We start from the raw sequence: 27873 nt of genomic DNA, 5'->3' as shown, positions 1-27873 counted from the left end.
AAGGGACCCATTTTACCAAGGTAGATGGAGCCCCCGGTGGCGCAGTGGGTTAAAGCCCTGTGCCGACAGAACTGAAGACTGACAGGTCACAGGTTCGAATCCGGGGAGAGGCAGATGAGCTCCCTCTATCAGCTCCAGCTCCTCATGCGGGGACATGAGAGAAGCCTCCCACAAGGATGATAAAACATCAAATCATTCGGGCGTCCCCTGGGCAACGTCCTTGCAGACAGCCAATTCTCTCACAACAGGAGCGACTTGCAGTTTCTCAGGTCGCTCCTGACACGACAAAAAAAAACAAACAAACAAACAAGGTAGATGAGGGGAATCTTATGGGATTGAGAGGTATGACAGATTTTACTGGTCAGTAGATATGGACAAGCTAATCACAGGGAAGAGGCACAGGGCATTGTGCAACAGAGACCTTTGGTAACAGTCTAGCTGCAATGCCAGTTTGCCTGCCCTATGAAATAAAGTAAAGAAAGTATTAAAATTCTATTAAAATACAAAGATATTGAAATAAAAAAAGAGAGACAACTCTACATATAAACTTTGGTTTAGCTGGACGTTGCTGTGGTTTCCTGACTTGTATTTCTTGGATTAGTTATGATCAGTGTTCTCTGTGTTTTGCCAGGAAGGTGAGAGGTCCAGAGGTGTGCTTATAACTGTGTGCGAAAGGTAAGGCCACTGTTGGCAAATAACCGAGCACAGATGTTGTCCAGTTGTTCACTTTGGGCCACAGTGAGGTGCTCTTTCCAGTCTCCAACGATTCCTACAAGAAAGCAATCTAGTTCAGAAAAACCACAACAATCTAAGAACAAGTTTCAAGTTATCTGTAACGACTTAAGTGTATGACTCCTTCAATGCAACATATAGTTGTAGGATGGTTAGCATTAATCAGTAAAGTACCAAACTGATTTCTTCAGATATGTCTCACTAAGTATGTTTCTGAAGAGAATCCAAGCAATCTGCCTGGGAAAAGCTCATCTTCGTCCCACAATAACTCAGGATTTTAAAGGTAGGGTTCTTTTTTATGACAAAGGTCAGCTTGATCCATTTAGATCAGTGGTTCCCAACCTTTTTTTGACTAGGGACCACTTGACCAGGGACTACTCTTCAACATTAGTACCAAAAATGTTACGAATCTATTTTTGATCAACCCTAGATTTGCCTTGGATATTTGGGGTGCTGATTCAGAAAACTGCATTGGATAAACAACCTCAGCTCTAGTTTCTGATACAGAACATATGCTATCCAGTAGCCATGATCTGCTCACCCACAGAAAACCATATTTAATACTCTAGAGCTGATATGGTAATAGTAATCTTTCATGGGTAGTTGGCCTCTCCCCTCCCGACATGCCTGTTGTCTTAGCATTATAAGAGGGTTTTGCGAGACCGGTTGCTCTTGTTGCCACGTGGTTTCGAGGCAACGGTATAGTAATGATGAGGCCATGGACCATGTTTTCATTCTTGGGGACCACTGGTGGTCCACGAACCACAGGTTGGGAACCACTGCTCTATATAGACACATTTATTTTCTTTGAAAAGGTAATAGGGTTAAATGATTAAAGAGTTACAAATGAATCACAGTTTCATCCAGAGACTTATAGACTATAAAATTAGTTTAGGTTGAACATGTCTTATCCAAAAAGCTTGGGATCACAAGTATTTTGAATTTCAATTTTTAAGAATTTTTGGAATATCTGCATTTGAATATACATCCATAATCTTGGAGATGAAACACAAGTCTAAACATTAATGTGTGATATACATCCTATACATATAGCCTGAAGGTATGATAATGCCATTTGTTTATACTCTGGGTTGTTGTAGGTTTTCCGGGCTATATGGCCATGTTCCGGGCTATGTGGCCATGTTTATACTCTCTCTACAACAGAGACTCAAAGCGGCTTACAATAAAACCAATGCAATACAATGTAAAGCCTAAAAATATACAAACATTAAAATAGAAAGAAATCTTAATGGCATTAAAAACAAATAGTTAAAATCTTTAAAACCTTAAAACTGAAAAAATGTATTCAAAGCTAAAGGTAATTTTACAGCATTTTAATCATTTAATGAAGGAAACAAAGTTGGTGTACATTGAGCCATTGAAAAATAAAGGTGCCACTATTTCAGCTGCACTTGTGAATAATTTTGGAATATTTGAGTAAGTGTTGGTTCAGCCTAGCCTACTTCATTGGGTTTTTATGAGGATAAAACAGGAGGAAGGAGGTATAGACTTCAGACTCGTAAACCTACCTTTTCTCATGAAGGGGGACACCGTTTGGTCAAAGAGAGTGGGCAAGGTGCTGTAATTAACCAATGGGTTTGTTTTCATGTTCTCAAATTTTGTGTGCTGCACAATCCGGTTGAGAACTGGTGCAGAGAGATCTATTCCCAAGAATTGAGCTATTTTTTGGATTTCACGGGCTGGGTCCTAGAGAGGGAGAGGGAGAGGAAGAGGGGGGGGAGAGGGAGTGAGAGAGAGAACCGAGTTTTGGAAATCCTTGCATAATATGATTAACACATATTTGATATTAGGAGGAGATGCGGGAGAAGGAGACCTCGAATTCGGCCTGATTCGGACCGCTTTTCCAAATTAACTATTCCCAATAGGTCTCCTAAGGTAATTTGGTGTAACCAGGTGAGCGGGCCCTCTGGCTTGAAGGTGGTGTTGTTGAACGCCAGGTCTGTCAACGGGAAAACAACTTGGATCCAGGACTTAATCCTGGAGGAGCGGGCAGATCTGGCGTGCATCACGGAGACCTGGCTGGATGAAGCGGGGGGCGTAAATCTCTCCCAGCTTTGTCCTCCAGGTTTCTCCGTGCAACACCAACCGAGAGCCGGAGGACGGGGAGGCGGGGTCGCAGTGGTCTATAGAGATACCATCCATCTAACCAGGAGCCCCATCCCGCAGACCACAAATTTTGAATGCGTCCACCTGAGGGTGGGTGACCGGGACAGAATAGGGATTCTGCTAGTGTACCGTCCACCTCGCTGCACTACAGTCTCCCTACCTGAGCTAGCGGGGGTGGTCTCGAGCCTGGCGGTGGAGTCCCAACGGCTTCTTGTGCTGGGGGACTTCAACATCCACGCCGAGGCAACCCTCACAGGTGCGGCTCAGGACTTCATGTCCGCCATGGCAACCATGGGGCTGTCCCAACAAATAACTGGCCCCACCCACTGTGCTGGACACACATTGGACTTGGTTTTCTGCCAGGGATGGGAGCAGGGTGGCGGTGTGGAGGAGTTGTCCATCTCTCCGTTGCCGTGGACCGACCACTTCCTGATTAGATTTAGGCTCACTGCTCCCCCTAACCTCCGCAAGGGTGGAGGACCCATTAAGATGGTCCGCCCCAGGAGGCTAATGGATCCGAACGGATTCCTGACGGCTCTTGGGGAGTTTCCCGCCACCGCGGTAGGCGACAATGTCGAGGCCTTGGTCGCTCTCTGGAATGGGGAGATGACCAGGGCTATTGACATGATCGCTCCGGAACGTCCCCTCTCAAGTAACCGAGCTAAACCAGCCCCTTGGTTCACCGAGGAGCTGGCAGCGATGAAGCGAAGGAAGAGGGTTCTAGAGAGCGTGTGGCGATCGGACCCAAGCGAGTCAAACCGAGCACGGTTTGTGTCCTTTTTGAGGGCATATGCCGCGGCAATAAAAGCCGCAAAGAAAACTTTCTTTACGGCCACTATTGCATCTGCAAAGAACCGTCCGGCGGAGTTGTTCCGGGTTGTTAGAGGCCTTTTAACTCCCCCCACTGGTGGGAGCCCTGACAACTCGGCAACGCGCTGTGAAGCATTTGCTCGGTTCTTTGCAGACAAAGTCGCTTTGATCCGTTCCGGGCTGGACGCCACTTTAGATGCAGTCTCCGTGGATGTGACACAAGCACCTGCTTGTCAGATTTTGTTGGATTCTTTTCAGTTTGTGAAACCCGAGGATGTGGACAAGGTACTTGGAGGAATGAGACCCACCACGTCCATCCTAGACCCCTGCCCATCCTGGCTTCTTAAGGAGGCCAGAGGGGGATTGGCCGAGTGGGTAACGGTGGTGGTTAACGCCTCCCTTCGGGAAGGCAAGATTCCAGCGAGCCTAAAACAGGCTGTTATAAAGCCGCTGTTGAAGAAACCATCACTTGACCCCACTAAATTGGACAACTTTCGGCCTGTTTCCAATCTTCCCTTCTTGGGCAAAGTCATGGAAAGCGTGGTGGCCTCACAACTCCAGGTATTCTTGAGAGACACGGATTATCTGGATCTGGCACAGTCTGGTTTCAGACTGGGACATGGTACCGAGACGGTCTTGGTCGCCTTAGTGGATGATCTGCGCCGGGAGCTAGACAGGGGGAGTGTGTCCCTGTTGGTGCTCCTGGACCTCTCAGCGGCCTTCGATACCGTCGACCACGGTATTCTTCTGGGGCGCCTTGCAGAGATGGGTCTCGGGGGCACTGCTCTGCAGTGGCTCCGGTCATTTCTGGAGGGTCGTACTCAGAAGGTGTTACTGGGGGACTCCTGTTCAACGCCGCAGCCGTTGACCTGTGGCGTTCCTCAGGGTTCCATCTTGTCCCCCTTGTTGTTTAACATCTACATGAAGCCGCTGGGTGAGATCATCCGGAGTTTCGGGGTGCGGTGTCACCTGTACGCAGATGACGTCCAACTCTGTCACTCCTTCCCACCTGCTACTAAGGAGGCCGTCGAAGTCCTGAACCGGTGCCTGGCCGCTGTAATGGTCTGGATGAGGGCGAACAAACTGAAATTAAATCCAGACAAGACAGAGGTACTCCTGGTCAGTCGCAAGGCCGAACAGGGTATAGGGTTACAGCCTGTGCTGGACGGGGTCGCACTCCCCTTGAAGGCGCAGGTTCGCAGCTTGGGTGTGACCCTGGACTCATCACTGAGCCTGGAGCCCCAGGTTTCAGCGGTGACCAGGGGAGCATTTGCACAGCTTCGGCTCGTGCGCCAGCTGCGCCCGTATCTTGGGAAGTCTGACTTGGCCACGGTGGTACATGCTTTGGTCACATCCCGCCTCGACTACTGCAACGCTCTCTACATGGGGCTGCCCTTGAAGACGGTCCGGAAGCTCCAGCTAGTCCAGCGCGCGGCAGCCATGTTGTTAACGGGAGCTGGACGCAGAGAGCATACAACGCCCCTGCTGTCCCAGCTCCACTGGCTGCCGATCTGCTACCGGGCCCAATTTAAGGTGCTGGTGTTATCCTACAAAGCCCTAAACGGTTCCGGCCCAAAATACCTTGCAGACCGCATCTCGGCCTACGAGCCCACGAGGGCCTTGAGATCATCCGGGGAGGCCCTTCTCTCGGTCCCGCCTGCCTCGCAGGCACGCCTGGCGGGGACGAGGGAACGGGCCTTCTCGGTGGTGGCCCCCCGGCTGTGAAACACCCTCCCTGCTGAAGTTAGACAGGCGCCCTCCTTGATGGCCTTTCGTAGGGGCCTGAAAACATGGCTCTTCGAGCAGGCCTTCAATTGAGTGTATTGAATGACAATGGAATGAACTAGGACTACGAATTTTGGCTATGACCCCAGGACTTGACGAAGCGGATTTTTAGTATAAGTATATGTTATGTTGTATTTGTCTGGTTTGTATCGTCACGGCTCACTGTACACTGTCTTTTTGTTGTTGTTCACCGCCCCGAGTCGCCCTCGGGCTGAGAGGGGCGGTCAATAAATGCAAAAATAAATAAATAAATAAATAAATTATTTTCAATCTCCACTGTTTTCTTATCTTTCTAAAACTGTGTAAACTGCTTGGTGGCTCATGCTTAACATTTTGTTGATCCTTCTACAATGTAGAATTAATACTGTTTGACACTACTTTTACCATGTTACCATTATGGCTCAGTGCTATGGGAATTCTGGTTTGGTGAAGCACTACCACGCTTTGGCAGAGAAAGCTAAAGATCATGTGAGATTGTTCCCACATACCAAACCTAAAAGCCTTGCTAACACAATAGCTTGGAAAAAACAAAATAGTATGGGAAGTGTCTCCCCACCTCTGGACAAAACCAACTGAGGTCCCTGCTGGGATCTCCTATATAAACCAATGCCTGGTGTACGGTGATCACCCAATCCAAGACCTATGTCAACAACTTCACTAAGTTGTGACAAAATAGAACAGTTGAACACATTGTTCCACAAGACATAGAGAGAGAGAGTGGGATGAAGCTCAAAGCCAACCGCCTTGTCTGAGCTATAGCACATGGCTATATATCTAGACACTGAACTAGAGTAGAAACATTCAGGTCATATCCAGAATGATACATGCCAATCAATGAGCAGGCATCATGCAGCTGCCACTTGATTGACTGACCAAAGCACCAATAAAATCTCTTTCTAGGCTGCAGGAAAGCTTCCAGAAGAGGCCAGCCTTGTGGTGACAATGCACATCTATCATATTTTGCCTCTGCCCTTACACATCCCTTAGGTGCTTGAGTAAATTAGATATCATATTTATGATGTAAGAAATTAACACAGCTATGTCTTTGGAAAAATTATGTTATGATAACTATCAGTCCCAAAGTTCCTTGAAAACAGACCAGAAGGAAGCTAGTAGGAGAACGTACAATGCAGAATCAATTGGGGACGTTGATCCCAGGAACAGTGGGACCCAATCTTGTTGGTAGGAGGGACAGGCCCAGAATATATGTGAGTAAACATATATAAGCCATTTACCTCTTTAATGTCTTCATAAAAGAGATATAGAATTGGATGACGGTCCTTAGCCTTCCACCAGCCTTGAACGTGATCTGACCAAGAGCCCCAACAAACTGCAGAAAGAACACCAGAAGCAGAGAGCAACATTCAACTCGCAGTTTGTCCTATTCTATTGTATCTCTTGTAAATGTCCAGAGTCGGAAGGAAATTCCTTCAGCTCAAGATTGTTGTCTGTGTCATAATAAAGTTTCCTAGGATGAATTTGGCCCCTTTGTTTGCCCCATACTGGGACCACATAATCCAATCAAGAGACATTTCAGCACCCTTTATTCAGTGGACTGCCGGCCCCTCTTCAGCTATTGGACAGATGGAAATCTACATCAGAGGTGAGGAGTGCTCTCTCATTGGCCGACAAGCACCGCACTCCCTCTGTAGGGAGACATCATTCAGGCTTAGCCAATCACAGCAAAGCTGGTAACAGCTGGGTGGGAGTGGGAATGACTGTTTTGCACTGTACTGTATCTCGTCTTATTTTGATGGATTACCGCATGCTGGCATCACTTTCAGCTGATTGAATAAAATATCTCAGTGGTTGCTTTTTCAACTTGGTCACCTTTATTTTGGCAGATCATGCTTCTTCACTCGCCAGGTGCACGGACTCATAAGCCAGCTGATCGCCAGAGCAACCACTTAACAGACCCGGTACCGCACCTCAGGTTCCGGTATCCACGGCTCATATCTCACTATCAGCAGCTATTTTAAATTGCTCTATTTCATAAGCACATTCTCTTAATTCAAGATACATCCCATTATCACTTTAATAATCCCAAATTATCTCTTTCCTCTGACTTTCTTTTCACAACAGATAGTGTAATCAATATAGGTGAGATTCAGTAAATAAATAAAACAGGCCCTCTGTTTACATTCAGAGGGCCTGTTAATTTAATTAACAGGGCAGAGGGGAGGTATAAAAACACAGAGAAAGATCCCTTTCCACCTATATGTTACAATTGTCTGTCAGTGGTTCTCAAGCTTTCTAATGCTGTGACCGCTTAATGCAATTCCTTATGTTGTGGTGACACCCAACCATAAAATTATTTTCGTTGCTACTTCATTACTGTAATTTTGCTACTGTTATGAATCGTAATGTAAATATGCAGTATATTTGCAGGATATATTTTCATTCATTGGACTTAATTTGGCACAAATACCCAATATGCCCACATTTGAATACTGGTGGGGTTGGGGGGAGGGGAAGGTTGATTTTGTCATTTGGGAGTTTTAGTTGCTGGGATTTAGAGTTCACGTACAATCAAAGAGCATTCTGAACTTCACCAACAATGTAATTGATCCAAACCTGGCATGCAGAACTCCCATAACCAACAGAAAATATTGTAAGGGTTTGGTGGACATTGACCTTGAGTTTTGGACTTGTAGTTCAACTGCATCCAGAAATCACTGTGAGGTCAAGCAATAATGGACCAAACTTGACACAAAAACTCCATATGCCCAAATATGAACACTGGTGGAGTTTGGGAAAAATAGACCGTGACATTTGTAGTTGCTGGGATTTATAGTTCTCCCACAATCAAATAGCATTCTGAACCCCACCAACAATAGAATTGAACCAAGCTCCCCACACAGAACCCTTCTGATCAACAGTGTTTTCTGATGGCTTCTGACACCTCAAGTCTTCCCTAGGGATCCCAATCCTCTTTTGCGACCTGACAACCCGTTGTGACCTCCCTGGGGGTCCCGACCCCCAGGTTGAGAAATGCTGGGCTATGTGAGCCTCTTCAAATTAATTGAGACTTCGGTGAGGGTTTATTCCTTTAATTATTTCCATCACAATATCCATTTTCCATCACTCACCCTTCCCAGCAATGAAATTCTCCATAAACTCCTCCCAGCTGCCACTGTCCTGAAGTATACTGGCCATGTTGTGGAAGTGGAAATAAGAAACCATGTTGTCTTTGGCATTCCTGGCCACATAAATAATCTGGAAACAAAAAAGGGAAGAGAGTCCAGGTATCTGAACTCTTGATCTCTCACTCTTCATCCTTCTTTTACACTGGAAAATTAACCTATTCTGGAATTTGTAGTTTGGCAAAGCGCTATAACCAATCAGGTAAAGCTCTCTAAATACCTCCTTAATTTATAGATCCCCAGATTCCATGCTGATATGTAGTTGTGTTCAACAGTAGCCTCTTGTCATTTTAGGCTCTCTTGAGCACTGATTTGATCTGTCTACCAATTTATATAAGGGATGCCATTTTACTACGTCATTGTATATAATAGGATTTGAACATCCATGGATTATGCTATCCACAGGGAGTCCTGGAACCAAACCCCACTGGATACCAAGGGTCCACAGTATATTACTGCCAAGCCATGTATCACCCAACTTCCACCCATATATTTTATGATGGTTTCTGCCCTCTCTAAAATCAGAATTGCTTTCCATGAAGAATGACAAAGTGACAAAGTTCAGTAAAGTAAAACAGTTTGACACCACTGTAACTGTCTTGGCTCAATGCTATAGATTCCTGGGACTTGTAGTTTGGTGGGGCCCCAGCATTATTTGGCAGAGAAGGCTAAAGAACTTGGAAAATTACAACTTCCATGATTCCATGGTATTCAGTCATGATAGTTAAAGGAATGTTATATCTGCGGTGCAGATGCACCCAAAATCTATTTTCTTTCTTGTCCACATGTTCCAGGTTCAAAATGTTTATTATTATCATTATTATTATGATGTTTATGTTTATGTTTATTATGTTTATTTATACCCAGCTTTTTCTCTCCAAAGAGACTCAAGTGGCTTACATTAAACGCATTGGCAATAAATGATAAGCTGACATGTATATTAAAAGTTAAAAGAGGTATATGGAAACAAAGTGATTTTGATGATGTATGGAGAAAATTTATAGAAAAAGGATTAAAAATAAAGAAGGAAAGTTACCTCCACAAGAAAAATTGAAATTTTGGACAGATGACATGTAAAAGCTGTGGTTTGAGAGGGGGGAGGGGAGCACAGCGGTGAAAGATAGACAATATGTATCAGCAGAAAAATAACACTATGGTAGGTTGTATCGAATAATATGTATCTGCTGTAAAACAAACAATGTATAACAAATGTATTAAATCATGATAAAATAATAAAAATATTTTGAAAAGCATTTCAATATAATTTTAAATCTACACATATATGAACATTAAAACAGAATTAGATTTCATTGGTAATTTAAAAAATCAGCAAAAATCTATAAAAACATATTCAAAACTAAAACCACAGCATTCCTTGAGTTGTAAAAACCTTCTAATGATAATAAACTGAAAAATGTCAAATATTGAAACCTTGGCTCATCCCAAACTGATTCCCCCACAATCCTCACCCTGTTTTTCCTCACCTTGCAGTTCTGTTCCCAGAAGGAAGGCGGTAGGTGCTGAACTGGGAAATGGGTTTTGAGTATGCGTGGAGAGGGCATTGCCTCTGCATTTTCAAGGCCTGTGACACCAGAAGAAAACATTAAGACTGCTGCTCGGAAATGCACACATCCATATATTATAAACGTGAAAGAGTAATTCCTCCTCACTTGTAGGGATGGAAATTAGAAAGCTTATCCCTATGAAGGGACAACGTTGATAAATTGGGGCCCAAGCACATTTCTCTGGGTCTCCCCCATGCTGGATCATATCCACAATTTCCTGCATCCAAGTAGTCCCTGGTATGGGAAGATATTGGGAAAAGAAGGGTGAAGAGCATATAATTCATCCTGTGCGTCTTTAACCATACCTCGTTCTGTTTTGGTGTCTTCCAGACTTACCTCCCCACCCCTTTCCACTCCTTTTTACCTGTGACTACATTTACCTGCTTTGGGGTAAGTGCAAATAAGAACATCATCAGGCCGAGCTTTAAAGTTTTGTATTTCCTCCCAATACTTCACAGTTTCCTTGGGGTAAAGGATTCCATCAAAATCCACCAGCAGTGAGTCCTTGGTTGAGTTGGAGTCCAAACTTTCCATCTCTGGTTGGAAATCCATTATCTAGAGAGGCATGAAAAGTATTAGTAAGAGCGTATTGCCATACTTCTTGTCTTGAAATTGCTCTCATGTCCCATTCCTCTGGTGATACCTTTTGGCACTGAAGGTAAAAAACATGTCCACCTACCAGTTTTTTGTCTACCACTCTGACAGTTAGGAGTCTTTTCTTTATCTGGCTAGTTTTCTGTCAGTCTCACTCTCTTATATATACCCACATTCCCCAGTTTGTTCATGAGAGAGGAGGGGGTGTGATCTCTTGATGGATAGTTTTCAAGTGTTCCAATAGAGTTTTCTGGCAGACCTTTCCCTCTGTTTACTGCACATCATTCCCAACGAGCTTAAGCAGTTGTAAAGATAAATACACATGCCTGTGATAAGATATCACAGTTTCCCTTGCTGCCTCTGGCCCAGCTTCTAGGGACTCACTCGGCTTTTGGGGACCGCTTGGTGCTACCGGACTCTATCTTGACTGGCCTCCCTTTCAGCATCCTTGAGTCAGCACAGAGATACCAACATTTGTTTCTTCCAGCCATGGCCCTTGATTCACCTGGGCCTTCTCTTGAGTGAACACTGCCATCCCGGTTTGACATCTCATTCTTCCCCTGATGGAACATCTGCTTTATTAAAACTATATTTTAATATGATTTATTGCATTTATATGTTTTAATTGTTTTATAATTTGATATGTTATATTTGTTATTTGTTGTATAATGCGGCATTGAATTTTACCATTATTTGTAAGCCTTCAGGGATGAGAAGAGTGGGGTATAAATACAGTAAATAAATAAATAAATAAATAAATAAATAAATAATATCTACAAAAGTATTTTGGGGGGTGGGTCACATTTCTATTAACCATTTATTGTATATGCTCTTGTTACAGAGCTTAGAAAGTTACTTATTTGGGATAGCCTAAAGCAGTGGTTCTCAACCTGGGGTCCCCAGATGTTTTTGGCCTTCAACTCCCAGAAATCCTGACAGCTGGTAAACTGGCTGGGATTTCTGGGAGTTGTAGGCCAAAAACATCTGGGGACCCCAGGTTGAGAACCACTGGCCTAAAGCCTATTCCAAAGGAGCTATGTTAAAATAACTGTTATGTCTATAGTATGCCATTATATTCATGAATATTCATTAATGCTCACCAAACCCTTCTAGTATTTTCTGTTCGTCATGGGAGTTCTGTGTGCCAAGTTTGGTTCAATTCCATTGTTCGTGGAGTTCAAAATGCTCTTTGATTGTAGGTGAACTATAAATCACAGCAACTACAACTCCCAATTGTCAAGGTCTAGTTTCCCCAAATTCCATCAGTGTTCATATTTGGGTATATTGAGGATTCATGCCAAGTTTTGTCCAGATCCATCATTGTTTGAGTCCACAGTGCTCTCTGGATGTAGGTGAACTACAACCCTTCCAGTATTTTCTGTTCGCCATGGTTTGGTGTGCCTAGTTTGGTTCAGTTCCCGGGGCTTCTCAACCCATTAGGCAAAGTAAGCATTTGCAGTATAGTTGATTTTGCCCAGGGCCACTCTTGGGGCGCTCTTGGGGGGAAATAGACCTTGACATATACGAGTTGTAGTTACTGGGATTTATAGTTCACCTAAAATCAAAGAGCATTCTGAACTCCACCAATGATAGAATTGAACCAAATATGGCACACAGAACTCCCACGACGAACAGAAAATATATATCAATGTTTGGTTGGGGGGAGGGGGCGCCAAAATACTGTTTGCTTACCGTTGAAAATTACCTAGGGCCACCTCTATTCAGTTCCATCATTGGGGAAGTTCAGAATCCTCTTTGATTGTATGTGAACTATACTACAACTCTCAAATGACAAAATCAATCCTCTGCCCAACCTCACCAGTATTCAAATTTGGGTGTATTGGGTATTTGTGCCAAATTTGGTCCAGTGAATGAAAATACATCCTGCATATCAGATATTTACATTACGATTCATAACAGTAGAAACATTACAGTTATGAAGTAGCAACGAAAATAATTTTATGTTTGGGGGTTACAACAACACGAGGAACTATATTAAGGGGTTGTGGCATTAGGAAGATTGAGAAACACTGTTGTAAATAGTGCACTGTTGTAAATAGTGGTATATTATTTTACTACAAAGAAAAGCCTTCTATGGAAGAGATAACATTGGTCTATGTGATTTTGTTCTTTTTAACACTTTGGGCTAATGGTGCTGGGTCCCGCTGCTGCTAATGAGTTGCTCTATTGTACATTTTACAATATATTTTAATTGACGATCAACCAATTGTCTGATCTATTGTTGGGAACAAAGACCAGGTTGACTCAGAAGGCTGGGTGAGTGTCTGTTCCAGCTCCCCAAAGGTGTTCTGCATTAATATAAAAGCCTGGTTACACATTACATTTATTTACTTAGAAGTAGCCAAGTGGGCATGGTCTTTTGAGAATTCTGCCCCTGACCTTAAAGATGGATAAAGATTGCTGGAAGAAGACTGCATAGAAACGTAGGGAAACAGAAGCCAGAGACTGCCATTCTCCACAAGGAACTCATCTGTTTTCTTGCCTAACTTTTCAATCCATTTCAAAGTCTTCATCATGCTTGAAATTTTGTTGTTGGTTTTGTTTTGTTTTTTGTATGTTTCTATGTAGGTTTCGTTTAAATCTGCCTAAGTAAAAAAATAATAATTACAAAAAAGAAGTTTTAGAATGCACTTGGAAGGTATCACTTGGCTCAAAGTGGGGATTCACACATCTTACCATCTCCCCCATCCAAGCAACTTGTATCCAGAGGGACCTGGTGGTGTTTGTGTTTAATCATGTATGGTTAACCTGGTTTTAATGTAATAATATATTGTATATACTTGGGTATACGCTGACCCGAATATAAGCTGAGGCACCTAATTTTACCACAAAACACTGGGAAAACATATTTACTCAAGTATAAGCCGGTGTGGGAAATGCAGCAGCTACTGGTAAATTTCAAAATAAATATGGATACCAATAAAATTACATTAATTGAGGCATCAGTAGGTTAAATGTTTTTGAATATTTACATAAAACTATAATTTAAGATAAGTCTGTCCAACTCTGATTAAATGATTATACTAACCTTCTTCAATCTAAATGTACTTACGTATCTTTCCAATAATCACCATAGTTTATTTTAACTATACATTTTGAGGAAAATGCTGTGTGCATACGAATAAAGAAAAGTGGGAAAGACTGGTGCCAAAAGAGGAGAAGAGGAAGGTGCGCACTGCACCAAGAGAGAAGAGGAAGGTGCATGCTGCGCCAAGAGAGGAGAGGAAGTGCGCACTGCGCGAGAAGGGAGGAGAGGAAGCTGCGCACAGTGCAAAAGAGGAGGAGTGGAAGGAGAGCTAGGTTGCTGTGCAGAGAGGTAAGGGTCCTGGCAGGAAGGCGTGGAGCTGAAAGAAGCCCTTCTTTCAGACCCACATCTTCCCTCCAGGACCCTCACCCGAGTATAAGCCGAAGGGAGGGGGTGTTCAGCCTTAAAAAAGAGCTGAAGAACTAGGCTTATACTCAAATATATACAATACGTAAAATATCTCTGGAATGTTGTGACAGCTGGCAGAAATTTATTCTGGGTTAAACAAAACACAAGGATCTCCAAAATACTGTAAAACCAGAAAGAGCAGGAACAAAATCTAAGAATTTTGCTTTTGGGTTTGGAAGTGTTCTTTGCGAGAGCAATTTGAAACCTTCTAACCTCAAGCAATTCCTTGCCTATAGAAGTTCAATAGTGTTACATTTAGGGACACACATAGAATAGAATCATAGAATCATAGAGTTGGAAGAGACCTTGTGGGTTATCTAGTCCAACCCCCTGCCAAGAAGCAGGAAAACCTCTGACAGATGGCCATCTAGCCTATGTCTAAAAGCCTCCAAAGAAGGAGCCTCCACCACACTCCAGGGCAGAGAGTTCCACTGCTGAACAGTTCTCACAGTCAGGAAGTTTTTCCTAATGTTCAGGTGGAATCTCCTTTCTTATAGTTTGAATCCATTGTTCCGCATCCTAGTCTCTAGGTCAGCGGAAAACAAGCTCTCATGTCTCCTCTCAGTCTTCTCTTCTGCAGGCTAAACATGCCCAGCTCTTTAAGCCGCTTGTTCTCCAGACCTTTGATCATTTTAGTTGCCATCCACTAGGCACATTCTAGCTTCTCAATATCTCTCTTCAGTTGTGGTGCCCAGAATTGGACACAGTGTTTCAGGTGTGGTCCGACCAAGGCAGAATAGAGGGGTAGCATAGAGGGGTAGCATGGATCTATACTTATATTTATGCAGACCAAAAGTCCCATTGGCTTTTTTAACCACCGCATCACATTGTTGGGTCATGTTTAAGTTGTCCATGAGGACTCCAAGAATCTTTTTCACACATACTGCTATCGAGCCATGAGTCCCCCATTCTGTATCTTTGCATTTCATTTTTTCTGCCTAAGTGGAGTATCTTGCATTTGTCACTGTTGAACTTCATTTTGTTAGTTTTGGCCCATCCCTCTAATCTGTTAAGATGGTTTTGAATTTTGCTCCTGTCCTCTGGAGTATTGGCTATCCCTCCCAATTTGTGTCGTTTGCAAACTTGATGATCATGCCTTCTAACCCTTCATTTAAGACATTAATAAAAATGTTGAACAGGACCGGGCCCAGGATGGAACCCCGCGGCACTCCATTCGTCACTTCTTTCCAGGATGAAGAGGAAGCATTGGTGAGCACCCTTTAGGTACGTTCACTTAACCAATTACAGATCCACCTAACCGTAGTTTTGCCTAACCCACATTTGACTAGTTTATTTGCCAGAAGGTCATGGAGACCTTGTTGAAAGCCTTACTGAAATCCAAATATGCTACATCCATGGCATTCTCTGCATCTACCCAACTTGTAACTCTATTGAAAAAAGAGATCAGATCAGCGTTACTTGTTTTTGATAAATCCGTGTTGACTGTTAGCGATGACTGCATCCGCTTCTAAACGTTTGCAGACCACTTCCTTAATTATCTTTTCCAGAATCTTGCCTAGTATCGATGTGAGGCTAACCAGACGGAAGTTGTTTGGGTCATCCTTTTTTCCTTCTTGAAGATAAGGAACACATTTGCCCTCCTCCAATCTGCCAGATGTTGACCATGAAGCTTCCCTAGAGGACTTAGACATTACTAGAGATATACTCTCTTTTTTACTGGCAGTTCTTCACTGTTATGGGGGCTCTGCATCCTTCCCCCCATTAAATAATCTGCCTCTACATAATTTGTGTTACATTTACAGAAGTTACTCAAATTCTAAGACCAGAACACCTTTCTGCTTTGCTATTGTTAATGAAAATTTTGGTTTGAAATTGTGGAGAAATACAGATTGAAGTTATTGTTACATGTCAAGAAAATTCAAGGACATATTTTAAGGTCTAGATGGCAACAGTCTTTCCCATGTGATTATTGTTAATCCTGGGCATTTGTGTGTAAATCACTGCATATCTAATATATACAACATTTTCTAATCTCAATAGTTAAACAACAGCCAGTAGTGGGGATGGGTGAAAATATAAGATTGTGCTTCACATCCTGCCAAAACAGCGCAAATATGTAAAACTCTGATGATGCAACAAAGCAACTTTGGGATGAAATCAGGCAGGGTTTTTAACTTGAAGGTCTGCAAGTTTAATTTCAGCAATAAAAACAACTTCCTTGTCCTTTGCTTTCAAGATAACAATTATTTCAACATCGCTCACTGGTAGGAAAACACTGATAGGTATATGTATGTATGCAAGACTTATGAGCACCCCATGAATTAGAAAGGACGGTTTTGAGAGTTCCTTTCTCTGAAATATAGCCCACAGCACTTGACATTCCTTGGTGCCCCCTTCCCGCATCCAAGTACTGACCTGTTGAGCTCCCAAGATTAGATGGGATCTGGTGTCAAACATTGCTAAGACATTCACATTAAAGAAAGGCCATGAAGCAATGGGTTCAGTGATTTAATCCTTCCAAATCAGACCTTGGAAACATTCCTGTTTGAATTGCAAATAGAGATCATTCCATAGAGATCATTCCACACAGCCATATAACCCAGAATATCAAGGCAGAAAATCCCACAGTATATGCTTTAAACTGGGGACAGATCCAGACAGACCTTTATCCCTAGAGAATCCATGTTTTAAAAACATGGATTTTCCTGGGGGCCTGTCCACATCCACCCCAGAAAGCATGCACTTTCTGGGGTGGGTGTCCAGACGTCTTCTCGGGACTAGCCCAAGAGAAAGTCTGTAGGCCTCCCCCCCCCCCCAAGCCCCCAGACTCCTTAGATAAGTAATGAAAACTTATCCAGCCTCCATTAAAAGATTCGGCTAGCTTTCCCAGTGCGTAGAAATTATGTGCCAGGAGAGCGGGGAGGGAGAAATTTTCCTCTCCCCCCCCCCCCCCCCAATTGCATCATTTCTATGCGCCGGGAGAGCTGGCCGAAGCCTGTAATGGAGCCCGGGCAAGTTTTTATTACTTTTTCATGAGGTCTGGGGGCTTGGGGGGAGGGATGCGTATTTCCACAGTTTACTGGGCTCATCTAGCCCAGTAAACTATTGGAATACTGCCTGGACTGCAGTATTCTGGAGTCCAGAACCGGAAATAGTGGGTTTATCCTGCACCTTCCTAGAAGGCGTGGAATAAACCCACTATCTAATTAATTAGCTACAAACCAGGGTTTTCCTGGGTTGTAGCAAATTAATTCGGGACTGTCCAGAACATTGTCTGGACAGCTCCTCCTTTACTGCGGTAGATATTGCAATAAAGGTACTGTCTGGATGTGTTCTGTGTTCTCTGAGTCCACACTGCCAACTATTCCAGTTTAAAGCAGAAAATGTATGATTTTATTCAGCCGTGTGGAAGGGGCCCCAGTCTGAGAATTGCAGTCTAAAAAAATAACATTTTCAAGTTTTGTTCCTGAGAAGGGGGTAATGGAACAAATAGACAATGAAAGACTTTTGTATTGTTTCAACTGGATTGATCACAGATACAGGAAACAAATTACCAGCCTGCTAACCATAAGGCCTAATCTGCAGCACATTTGGGAGATTACCATGCGATGACCATGAGAGGGAGTCCACATTTAACAATTTTATTCAGTCCTTACATCAGAGAGATTTGCAAAGATTTTTGATATTAATATAGTTAGCATTATTGATAGAAGCGGTGATAGGCTGCCAAACATGGGCCCTGTTTCCAAACAAAACCAGTCATCTATCAAACACTGTATTCTAAGTGATGGAGGTTTTAAAATGAGACTAATGTTAATTGGATCTTATTGTTTTTATCAATAAGAGTTGGTCTTGTGATGTTTTAGTGCATGTTTAATTATTACATAGTTTTATATTTATGAGCGATGTTTTTTCATGTTTTTAAGTTATACTTAACACGTTCATTGCAATTCACTTTTCTTTATGCATCATGATTTGTTCCTTTGATTTGATGTACTGATTTAATTTTCTGGATTAGTTGTATGATTACTACGGTACTATTTTATTATGCTTCCTTGTAAGCCACCATGAGTCCCCTTGGTGAGAGGGGGCGGGATATAAATAAAGCATTATTATTATTATTATTATTATTATTATTATTATTATTATTATTTAGAACATGTCACATGTGTTGGAAATAGCAACCTTCTACAAGCCTCCTATACTAGTGATTTGTTATGCATATAATTCAGATTTCTTACTGTATTGTATATATGTGTGTGTTGGTATACAGTTTTTCTTAACTCTATGCTGTGGGAGGGGCTGCAGACCATGTGACCATATCTGGGCATATTCAGGACTCAGAGTCCATTTTCGAAAAGCCATTAGACTTTCAATGTAGAGACTTTAGAAACAATACAGTTTAGAAGTCAACAGAAACAGTATGCTTTTAGAAAACAGGATGCTTTGAGAAGACAGAGACTTTTCAGAACAGAGAGATGCTTTGGACTTTGGACTGTTGAGATTCTAAGAAAGATGCTCTGTGTTATCTACACAGAGAAACTACTTCAAACCTATGTAACTGGATTGATATGCAAAGTACCTGTGTGCTGAATGCATGAAGTTTGTGAGTAAATCAACTATGTTACTTCTGGGTTGTTGTAGGTTTTTTTGGGATGTATGGCCATGGTCTAGAGGCATTCTCTCCTGACGTTTCGCCTACACTTTGGCAAGCATCCTCAGAGGTAGTGAAGTCTGTTGGGACTAGGCAAAAGGATTTATATATCTGTGGCATGACCAGGGTGAGACAAAGGACTCTTTTCTGCTAGAGCTAGGTGTGAATGTTTCAACTGACCACCTTGATTAGCATACAATGGCCTGACTGCGCCTGGGGCAAACTTTTGTTGAGAGGTAATTAGATGTCCTTGTTTGTTTCCTCTCTGTTGTTGTGCTGTTGCAATTTTAGAGTTTTTTAATACTGGTAGCCAGTATGTTACTTCTAATTTTTGTCTCTTGAGAGCATGATTTAAACCAAGATATTTTAAGGTACAGTACATGTTCTTCGGGCAACTGAAATAACACTTCCAAAACTCTGCCCCCCGCCCCATCTTCTCACTATATATATGTTTTTCTTCATTGGCATATCTTTGACCCTAACAGTTCAAAGAGCTATCTAAGTTTATCAGTTTAACAGCTGAGAAACCTAATTGCCTTGCATGAATGCTAGTGGTTATTTACCATTAAGGAGAAGGTTGACTCAAGCAAGTTTTTAACTCTCCTCAGGGAGATTCCTGGTTTTCCCAAAAGGTTATGGTGAATGCCATTTTCCAAAAGGTTATGGAGAATTCCATTTCTCAAAAAATGTTATGGCACCATTTCCCAAAAACACGACAAAAAGAATAATAAGATAGGCGAGAGACCCAGAGGTGCGCTTATAACTCTGTACGGAAGGTCAGGCCACTGTCCTTTAATAACCGAGCACAGATTTCATCCAGGCGTTCATTTTGAGCCACTGTGAAATGCTCTTTCCAGTCTCCCACAATACCTGCAGTCAAGGAAAAAAAATAAAGGGGAAAAAACCTCATCCTTCTGAAAAATACAGTCAGAACTCCATATTCACTGGCATTAAGGGCACAGGACCCCTCGTGAAAATGAAACAAATAATAATACAAATAGCAACCCCCCCAACCCCCCTCCCCCCCAAAAAAACCAACACCTCTCTAGGAATGTCTTGACCATCTAGAATGACTCTATTGCCAACTCTTGCTGGAAGCTATCCATGGAATCACACTGAAGGACCTAAAGATTCTCAGGCCCCATCTAAATGGCCATATGCTGCAATTTGAAACTGGATTTATGTGATCAATATAGACTCATATAATGCAGCTCAATTCAGTTAACCACAGACCACTTCCTTACAATGCACTCTGAGCCCTGCCACATGCACAGTGGAGGACCTTCTTACAGCAACACCAGAGGCATTCAAAGTGGCCAGCTTCTGTACAAAGGAAATTTCATATAATGCCAAGTTTTTAACTTTGTTTGTGGTTTTTATACATTATAACTATCCTCAATTCGCGTCTGACACGATAAATACATAAATAAAAATTAAGCTGCATTATATGAAGCCCCATCTACACTGCCATACAATGCAATTCCATACTGCATTATATGGTCAGTGTAGATGGATGCTGGAGGAAATGGTTTTAATCAAATCTATCAATAATAAAATCTGCAGAAGCCAAAACCACAAATATGGAGGAACAACTGTGGTAACTGGGTTGCTGTGAGTTTGATAACATTTAGTTGATTAGATTATTAAATTAATTATTTTTAACAAATTGATTACCTAAATGTTAATCTCTGATAAACTGGGCAATGTGTGTGTGCGTGTGGGGGGGGGGGGGGAGTGGTGTATGTAAGTGGAAAAGTTACTTTTTGGACTGTTACAGGTTATGCTGATTAGGGGATTCCAGGAGTTGTAGTCCAAAAACCCAATGCAATATTAATCAATTGATCATTGATCAATCATTTAGGTTGATTAAAGATTAACTGGCCCAAAATGTGGCCTTAGGATAGCAGTGTATGTGTATACAGTATATAGTTGTCTACACACTCACACACACTATCATATACCTTATTTTGGAAAAATAATTTTTGAAAAAAAGTCTATAAATCTCAGAATCCTCCATCTAGTGCAGTGGTTCTCAAACTTTTTTTGACCAGGGACTACTTGACCAAGGACCACTTTGACCAGGGACCACTTTGACCAGGAGCTACTCTCCAACATTAGTACCAAAAGAGTTACAAATCAGTTTTTGGTCAACTTTGGATTCGGTTTGGGGTGCTGATTCATAAATGTGCATTGGATAGACCACATCACCTCTTGTTTCAGATACAGAACATATGCCATGGTCAGCGACAGGGAAGAAGTGGCAGGCAGCACGAAAGTAGCCGAAATAAAATAAAATAAAATAAAATAAAGAGGAACAAGGCTTGTGGACCATATTTTCATCCTCGCAGCCCACTGGTTGTCCGTGACCGAGAGGTTAAGAACCACTGATCTAGCAGCAGCATAGAAACAAAACAGCACAACTTCCTCTTTCAGATTTCACAACAGCACGGTCTACAAAAATATGCAGGGCATGCAATGCATTTGCTAATATCTTCAGGCTAAAATGATGTTAACAGCCAAAGAACAAGGTCATATTTAAAGAAATGGACCATCCTAGATGTCAGCCTGCTCGACATTAGTGTCTGGAGCATAAGTGGGGAACATTAGGCCCCTTAGATGCTGTTGGACTGCAATTCCTATTAGCCTCAGCCATCATGGAGATAATAAGGGATGATAGAAGTTGTAGTTGGATTACATGAGCCCAATTCACCCTAGAGTAAGTTTAGTGGGCAGTACCCCCCGTCATGTCTTAACAGAAAAAATGAGTTGTGCTTCATCTTATTTCTGCGAAGATGTGCTATCTGTCTGGGGTTTATGGGAGTTCAGCCTACCTAGATGCCCCACTTTTGACCTTTCCTTGCTTCTGACATATATGTGTGCATCAGCCTTTACCTATCTTAGGTAAAGGTTTTCCCTTGACAGTCTAGTCGAGTCCAACTCTGGGGATGGTGTTCATCTTATATGCCAAAGAACGAGCATGTCTGTAGACGCTTCCTAGGTCATGTGGTTGACATGACTGCACGGAGCACCATTACCTTCCCGCTGAAGCGGTACCTATTGATCTATTCACATTTGCATGTTTTCGAACTTCTAGGTTGGCAGGAGCTGGGGCTAAGAACGGGAACTACTGTGCTACTGCAGCCCCTCATCCTATCTTGACAAAGGCCAAATTAGTCGCGCTCTCTCTCATTGCTTCTTTGATCCTTTCCCAAATGAGACATATTCCAAACACGCACAGATAATTTCCTCCCTAAGCTATTGCTTCTAATATTCAAGTTCATTGAATAAATGATTATAGAACAGCAAAACCTGACTCCAGTCTTCTTACGTGACTGTGATTCTAGTTCTCTCACCAATTCTCCCACAGCTCTTCAATTACGGATGGAATGGCATTTAATCTCTATCCCTTACCTTTTCTCATGAAAGGTGAGATAGTTTGGTCCATTAAACAATCGGGGATAGTTGTGTAATTCACCGCTGGGTTTGCTTTCATGCTCTCAAACATTGTGTGCTTCACAATATGGTTCAGAATTGATTCTGGAAGCTCTACATCCATAAATTGGGCCACTTTCTTGATTTCTCGTGCGAGATCCTAGAGCAAAAGAAAGCAGAGGATTTTCTTTTTGGTAGTTTGCTACAGAGTGTTTAAGCAGACTTGCAATTTGTCCCACATGGGATATATAGGTATATGCAAAGCCATAAAAATGAAGGACTTATGGGCCAAGAATACCATAGGGTTGTGGTAGAGGACTAGAAAATGCATAAAGAGGACATACTTTGTCAAATGTGGATAAACGAAATGGCAGGTACTGGTCTCTTGTAACTTTTTGACATTTTGTTACTATTGGAATTGCTATGTCTTTTGTTACTGTATGATATGTGATTTTATGTGCTGTGTTTAATAATGTTTAATGTTTTATCCGGGGTCAATTTTGATGTTTTATACTGTTTTTTATCTATGGCATTGAATTGTTGCCAACACTGTGAACTGCCCTGAGTCTCCTTCGGGGTTGAGAAGTGTGGTATACAAATACCCCAAACAAATAAATAAATCAAAATAAATAATAATTAATCTTGTTAAGGATGTATACAGGTCTTTTTATAAAAAAGATGCAAAAATAAATGCCAGAGTTACAAGACGTTAAGTATTCATACATTTTGGATGGATGCTCAGTATAAATGAACCACTTGCCTCTTTCATGTCTTCATAGAAAAGGTAAAGAACTTGGTGATGGTCCTTAGCCTTCCACCAGTCTTTCACATGATCAAACCAAGAGCCATAAGCAACTTTAGAGAGAGAGAGAGAGAGAGAGAGAGAGAGAGAGAGAGAGAACAATATGAGTTTCTGGTTCATCCTCTAACTTCCCCCTCATGTAAACCTTGAGAAGAATTGTTACAATTTGGAAAATCATGTAGCTGTCATCCTCTTTGTGGGATTGTGCTAATTCCTAGGCAGAGCCTGGCTAGGTTAATTTTCATATGACAAACTACAACTCCCAGAATCTCTCATAGTCTGGCATGACCCCTGGATCTGCCCTTACCATTGTCAACATTCTCTTCTTCAATGGCCAATAATCTTGGCACATTCTCTTGAACTAAAGGATCTTCAGAGTATAATGTGGGAATCTCTAATACTGGATTCTATTATTTTCCCAGTCCCTTTACTCACCTTTCCCAGCAATGAACGTCTCAAAAAACTCATCCCAGCTTTCTGGTTGCGGCATTGTCTTGTCCATGCGGATGAAGTGGAAATAGGAAACTACAAGGTCTTTGGGATTCCTGGCCACATAAATGACCTGTAGAAATGCAGCACCCAGGAAAAGACAATCTGGAATTCTTGCTCCAAGCTTTCCACTCTCCATTATTTTACCATTCAGGACTGTTTTCTTCCCTCACATTTTCTCTACATTGTTTAATTCTAATTTGGCTATTTTCATAATTAAATATAATGCCATCAGCCTCATAGAGGTTTATTCAAGATCAGTGGTTCTCAACCTATGGATCCCTAGGGGTATTGGCCTACAATTCCCAGTCAGTTTACCAGCTGTTGGGATTTCTGGGAGTTGAAGGCTAAAACATCTGGGAACCCACAGGTTGAGAACCACTGCTCAAGATAATGAAAACCCTGGCAATGAAGTTTAGTTTTCTGAAGAGTTTTCAATGCACGCCTAATCCTCTTCTCCCCCCCCCCCCCCATCCTCTGTTTAGCTTCATTTTTTAAATATCAATATTGTGGGGAGAGCAAAGAATGGTTGGAGAAAAGCAATCCATCAGTGTCGGATTGTAACAATTCATCTGCAGTGTAAAAAAAATAAAGCTTGAGGTGAGAAACAGTAGGATTCTAGCTGATGCTGCTGTAGCCACATGTGTCTGACTACAATTGGCAAGATAAACAGTAGCTGCCACCAAAATCAGTAACTGAGCATTCTTGATTAGCAAAACAGAGAAAAAAAATAGATAAGCCTGCTTTGGCAGCTATCTCTAGCTTTTTTTTTTTTGTCATGTCAGGAGCAAGTCGCTTCTGGTGTGAGAGAATTGGCTGTCTGCCTGGGGGACGCCTGGATGATTTGATGTTTTTATCATCCTTGTGGGAGGCTTCTCTCATGTCCCCGCATGAGGAGCTGGAGCTGATAGAGGGAACTCATCCGCCTCTCCCCGGATTCGAACTTGCGACCTGTCGGTCTTCAGTCCTGGGGCTCCTTCTAGCATGTTGAGAAACCATCTTTTAAAAAATTGAGGAATTTGACAATTAAAATAAAATCAAACAATCCCACCACTGCCACCAAAAATGTGAAGGATTTTAAAATTTTAACCAGGGGAAACCCAAAAAGTCTTCAGGCAGGGGGACCCTTTATTTAGTCATCCCACCGCTGCCACCAAAAATGTGATGTGATCTGATCAAACTAAATTAAAACTCAGGGCACAAGGCTCCACACATAAATCTTTGACGCTGGCACCAAGATGTAATAGATTATTGCTTAAGTTAAACACAGGGCAGAGGTACAGAGGGTATTACACACAAGTCTTCAAGGTAGTGCTGCCACCAATATTATATAACTCTTCCCCAGTCTTCTGTAAAAGAGTAGGCTGGTGAAATTTGAATAGAAGCATGTGATAGAAACACGTGAAATTGCTCTTCTTTTTGAGGTGCAAAATCCCATCCTAAATCTTTCTAGTTTAATTCTGCCTTTGGGACATACAACTACAGTCAGGATACGTTCCCACCTCCACAGTAGCTGCAGTCAAAACTATCCTGGGGTTAATCTGAAATTCAGCACTAGTTCGCCCTTAAGATATGTCCATTTAGTGCTGGCCTAAGTCTTTTATTACAGGATTATCTCTTTGTTATCAGCATTATTGAACACGCTATACATCCACCTAGTAATGTCATATGGCCAACATCTAACAGGGTTGCTGACCAATATATATCATAGGTAAGTTTGTCAAAGCTTTGACTACATCTTCCTCCTTTCCAGAGTCTAGTAGGGTGTTAAACTGATTTTTAAAGGTAGGATTAATGTGATACAATTTAATTTTGGCAAATCAGTGATGATTTCTACTGATCATGGTAGTCTTATCAAAGTTAATAATTTGCTCACTATATTTCACATTCCCAAGCAAAATATTCCCAAGCAAAACAACCAAGAAACAAAACTCTTGGATCAAATTAGCTGGAAAATATTTAGGATCAGTTTTTGTTTTGTTAAATAGTTTAGATAGGTAACTGGAAAAGTCCTATATCAGTATCTTATACTTTATTCGACAGGGCTCAATTTTTTCTCACCTTGCAGTTTTTCCCCCAGAAAGATGGTGGCAGGAGATGAACAGGAAGATGGCTTTTGAGTATGCGTGGAGAGGGCAGTGCTTCCGCTTGTTCAATACCTGTGATGCCAGATGGAAACTTTCAGGTTCCTGACAAGAAACCTTTAACAATCAACTTGAAAGATCATTTCTCCTTGCTCACCTGAGGGAAAAGGTTTTAGCTCACATAGCTCTATGTAGGGTATTCGTTCATAAATAGGAGCCCGAGCACATTTTTCTGTGTCTCCTCCATGCCGGATCATATCAACAATTTCCTGCATCCATGTGGTCCCTGCAGAAGTACAGATGTAGAGAGAAGAGGCATGGAGATCCCATAATTCATCTAGTGGCCCTAATGACTGTAGCTCCACATCTCCACCCCTCTTGGCACCTCTCCATACTATTTCTTCCCTCTGTCTCATCTGGCCACATTTACCTGCTTTGGGATAAGTGCAAATCAGAAGATCATCAGGTTTAGCTTTGAAGTTCCATATTGTCTCCCATTGTTCCACAGTGTCATCAAATAAAGGAACCCCCTCAAGATCTACTAGTTTCACAATTCTGATAGAGCTAGCATCCAAACTCTCCATATTTGATTGGAGATCAGTCATCTGGTAAGACATGAAAATATTGATAACAATTCATTGTTCCACTTAACAGTCATAACCGCGCTGGGCCTGAGTGAGGAGCAGGGCGAAGCAGTCCTGGCTCCGTCTTGGTGACCTCTGCTGCCACTACCCCTGCACCCTGCCCCTGCCCCGCCTCTGGAGGAGCCTGGCCTGGAAGAGGAAGGCCGTGAGTAAAGAAGAGAGCGTGCGGCGGTCGGGAGGAGGAGGGGGGACCTGCGCGCAGGGAAAGAAAAGCAGGAGAGGCATCAAGCTTGAGATTCTATATTGCAAATTTTCACTTATGCAGAGGAGAAGAGTATTGTCCCTTCCATAGGGCTCTCATATTTGTCCATTGGGCTGATTGTTCTTACTAGAGCAACATTTCTCAACCTGGGGGTCAGGACCCCGGGGGGGAGGGGGGTCATGAGGTGGTGTCAGAGGGGTTGCCAAAGACCACCAAAAAACACGGTATTTTCTGTTGGTCATGGGGGTTCTGTGTGGGAAGTCTGGCCCAATTCTATCATTGGTGGGATTCAGAATGCTCTTTGATTGTAGTATAACTTTGATTGAACTATTAATCCCAGAATCTACAACTCCCAAATATCAAGGTCTATTTTCCCCAAACTCCACCAGTCTGCACATTTGGGCATTTGGGTATTAATGTCAAGTTTTGGTGTAGATCCATCTTTGCTTTAATCCACAGTGCTCTCTGGATGTAGATGAACTACAACTCCAAATCTCAAGGTCAATGCCCACCAAACCCTTCCAATATTTTCTGTTGTCATGGGAGTTCTGTGTGCCAAGTTTGGTTCAATTCCATCATTGGTGGAGTTCAGAATAAGGGGTCTCAGCATTACAAAAAGGTTGAGAAACACTGTACTGGGGAGAAGTGGAAAGAGGGGGAAAGCTTTTCAGAGCTTGAAAATACCTGTCCTCAGTACCTGAGACCAGCTACTTTTCTATGCTCTGAATTCCTTCCCCTCCATTCCCTCCCAGTAAATAACAACCTGTTACACATTGACTTGGTAGGTGCTGGATAGTAGAACTAGATGGGATGGCAGCTTGGAGCTATGCACACAGGTGGGATGCCAACCCCTGTCTAAAAGCTGCCATGGCTCCTGTCCCAGACCTTTGAGTGTCACCTAGGAACACTATAATTGAAGGATGTGTCCACTTACCAGCCTGTTACTTCCTACTCGGGATCTCTAATGTCCCTTTCTTGCTGTGTGCCTTCTCTTTCTCTGTCTCTCAGCCCTGTGCATTCCTTCCTGAACTTTTGTTCATTTTCCAAAATGGGTGTGCTGATGACCGAGGAAGGGGTGTGTTCTTATATAATTCTTGTATGCTAAAGTTCGTTAACTTTTATCAGGACTATGCCCTGGGCTTCTTGGAACAGTGCCTGGGCAGTTATTTTTATGAATATCCTGACACCCATGACTGAGTGCTGGGTAGCATGACCTGTACGGGATGGTTCCAGCATTGTCATTATTGTCATTCCTTTGTAGAACTGGCTTTCTTCACTTTGCATGCAGAGAACCCAAGCGATCTCCCTGGGAAAAACCTCACTTTTGTCCCACAATAACCCAGGATTCCAAAGGCAGGGTTCTTGTTTGATGACAAAGGTCAGATTGATCCTTTC

At 42.4% G+C, this 27873-nt stretch overlaps 2 protein-coding genes across 3 annotated transcripts; both read right to left on the bottom strand.

Annotated features, from left to right (window-relative positions):
• Positions 1-261: 261 nt before the first annotated feature.
• LOC132779502 (sulfotransferase 1C2-like) lies at positions 262-19472 on the bottom strand. 2 transcript variants are annotated; one of them, XM_067469917.1, is made up of 9 exons: positions 19389-19472; positions 16587-16712; positions 10543-10717; positions 10268-10396; positions 10082-10179; positions 8544-8670; positions 6690-6784; positions 2262-2439; positions 262-769 (listed from the first exon to the last, which is right to left on the bottom strand). In XM_067469917.1, the coding sequence occupies exons 2-9, from the start codon at positions 16626-16628 to the stop codon at positions 657-659; spliced, it is 957 nt and encodes a 318-aa protein (XP_067326018.1). In that variant the 5' UTR covers positions 16629-16712; positions 19389-19472; the 3' UTR covers positions 262-656. The 2 variants fall into 2 exon arrangements, with proteins under 2 accessions (XP_067326018.1, XP_060639171.2); XM_060783188.2 differs by lacking the exon at positions 19389-19472 and having other exon boundaries at positions 16587-16978.
• LOC137097354 (sulfotransferase 1C2A-like) lies at positions 17799-27460 on the bottom strand. The gene is made up of 8 exons (XM_067469921.1): positions 27413-27460; positions 26063-26237; positions 25790-25918; positions 25610-25707; positions 23495-23621; positions 23018-23112; positions 22237-22417; positions 17799-19695 (listed from the first exon to the last, which is right to left on the bottom strand). Exons 2-8 carry the CDS (start codon positions 26235-26237, stop codon positions 19583-19585), a joined length of 918 nt encoding a protein of 305 aa, XP_067326022.1. The 5' UTR covers positions 27413-27460; the 3' UTR covers positions 17799-19582.
• Between the last annotated feature and the right edge of the window lie 413 nt (positions 27461-27873).

Source organism: Anolis sagrei, chromosome 6, assembly GCF_037176765.1.
Source record: "Anolis sagrei isolate rAnoSag1 chromosome 6, rAnoSag1.mat, whole genome shotgun sequence".
NCBI classification, from domain to species: Eukaryota; Metazoa; Chordata; class Lepidosauria; order Squamata; family Dactyloidae; genus Anolis; species Anolis sagrei.
The sequence above is the reverse complement of the archived record's forward strand: the minus strand, read 5'-3'. Positions and strand labels throughout refer to the sequence as shown.

Bases quoted from the DNA above. Each gene is read 5' to 3' on its own strand.
- LOC137097354 (XM_067469921.1), bottom strand. From the start codon at position 26,237: ATGACTGATCTCCAATCAAATATGGAGAGTTTGGATGCTAGCTCTATC. The intron at 23,113-23,494 runs GTGAGTAAAGGG...CTCTCTCTAAAG, and splicing joins GACGTTCATTGCTGGGAAAG to TTGCTTATGGCTCTTGGTTT. The intron at 22,418-23,017 runs GCAAGTGGTTCA...CTTTTGCTCTAG, and splicing joins TCTATGAAGACATGAAAGAG to GATCTCGCACGAGAAATCAA.
- LOC132779502 (XM_067469917.1), bottom strand. From the start codon at position 16,628: ATGTTTGACACCAGATCCCATCTAATCTTGGGAGCTCAACAG. The intron at 10,397-10,542 runs GTAAATGTAGTC...TTCCCATACCAG, and splicing joins TTGCACTTACCCCAAAGCAG to GGACTACTTGGATGCAGGAA. The intron at 8,671-10,081 runs GTGAGGAAAAAC...TTTTGTTTCCAG, and splicing joins TCTGGGAACAGAACTGCAAG to ATTATTTATGTGGCCAGGAA.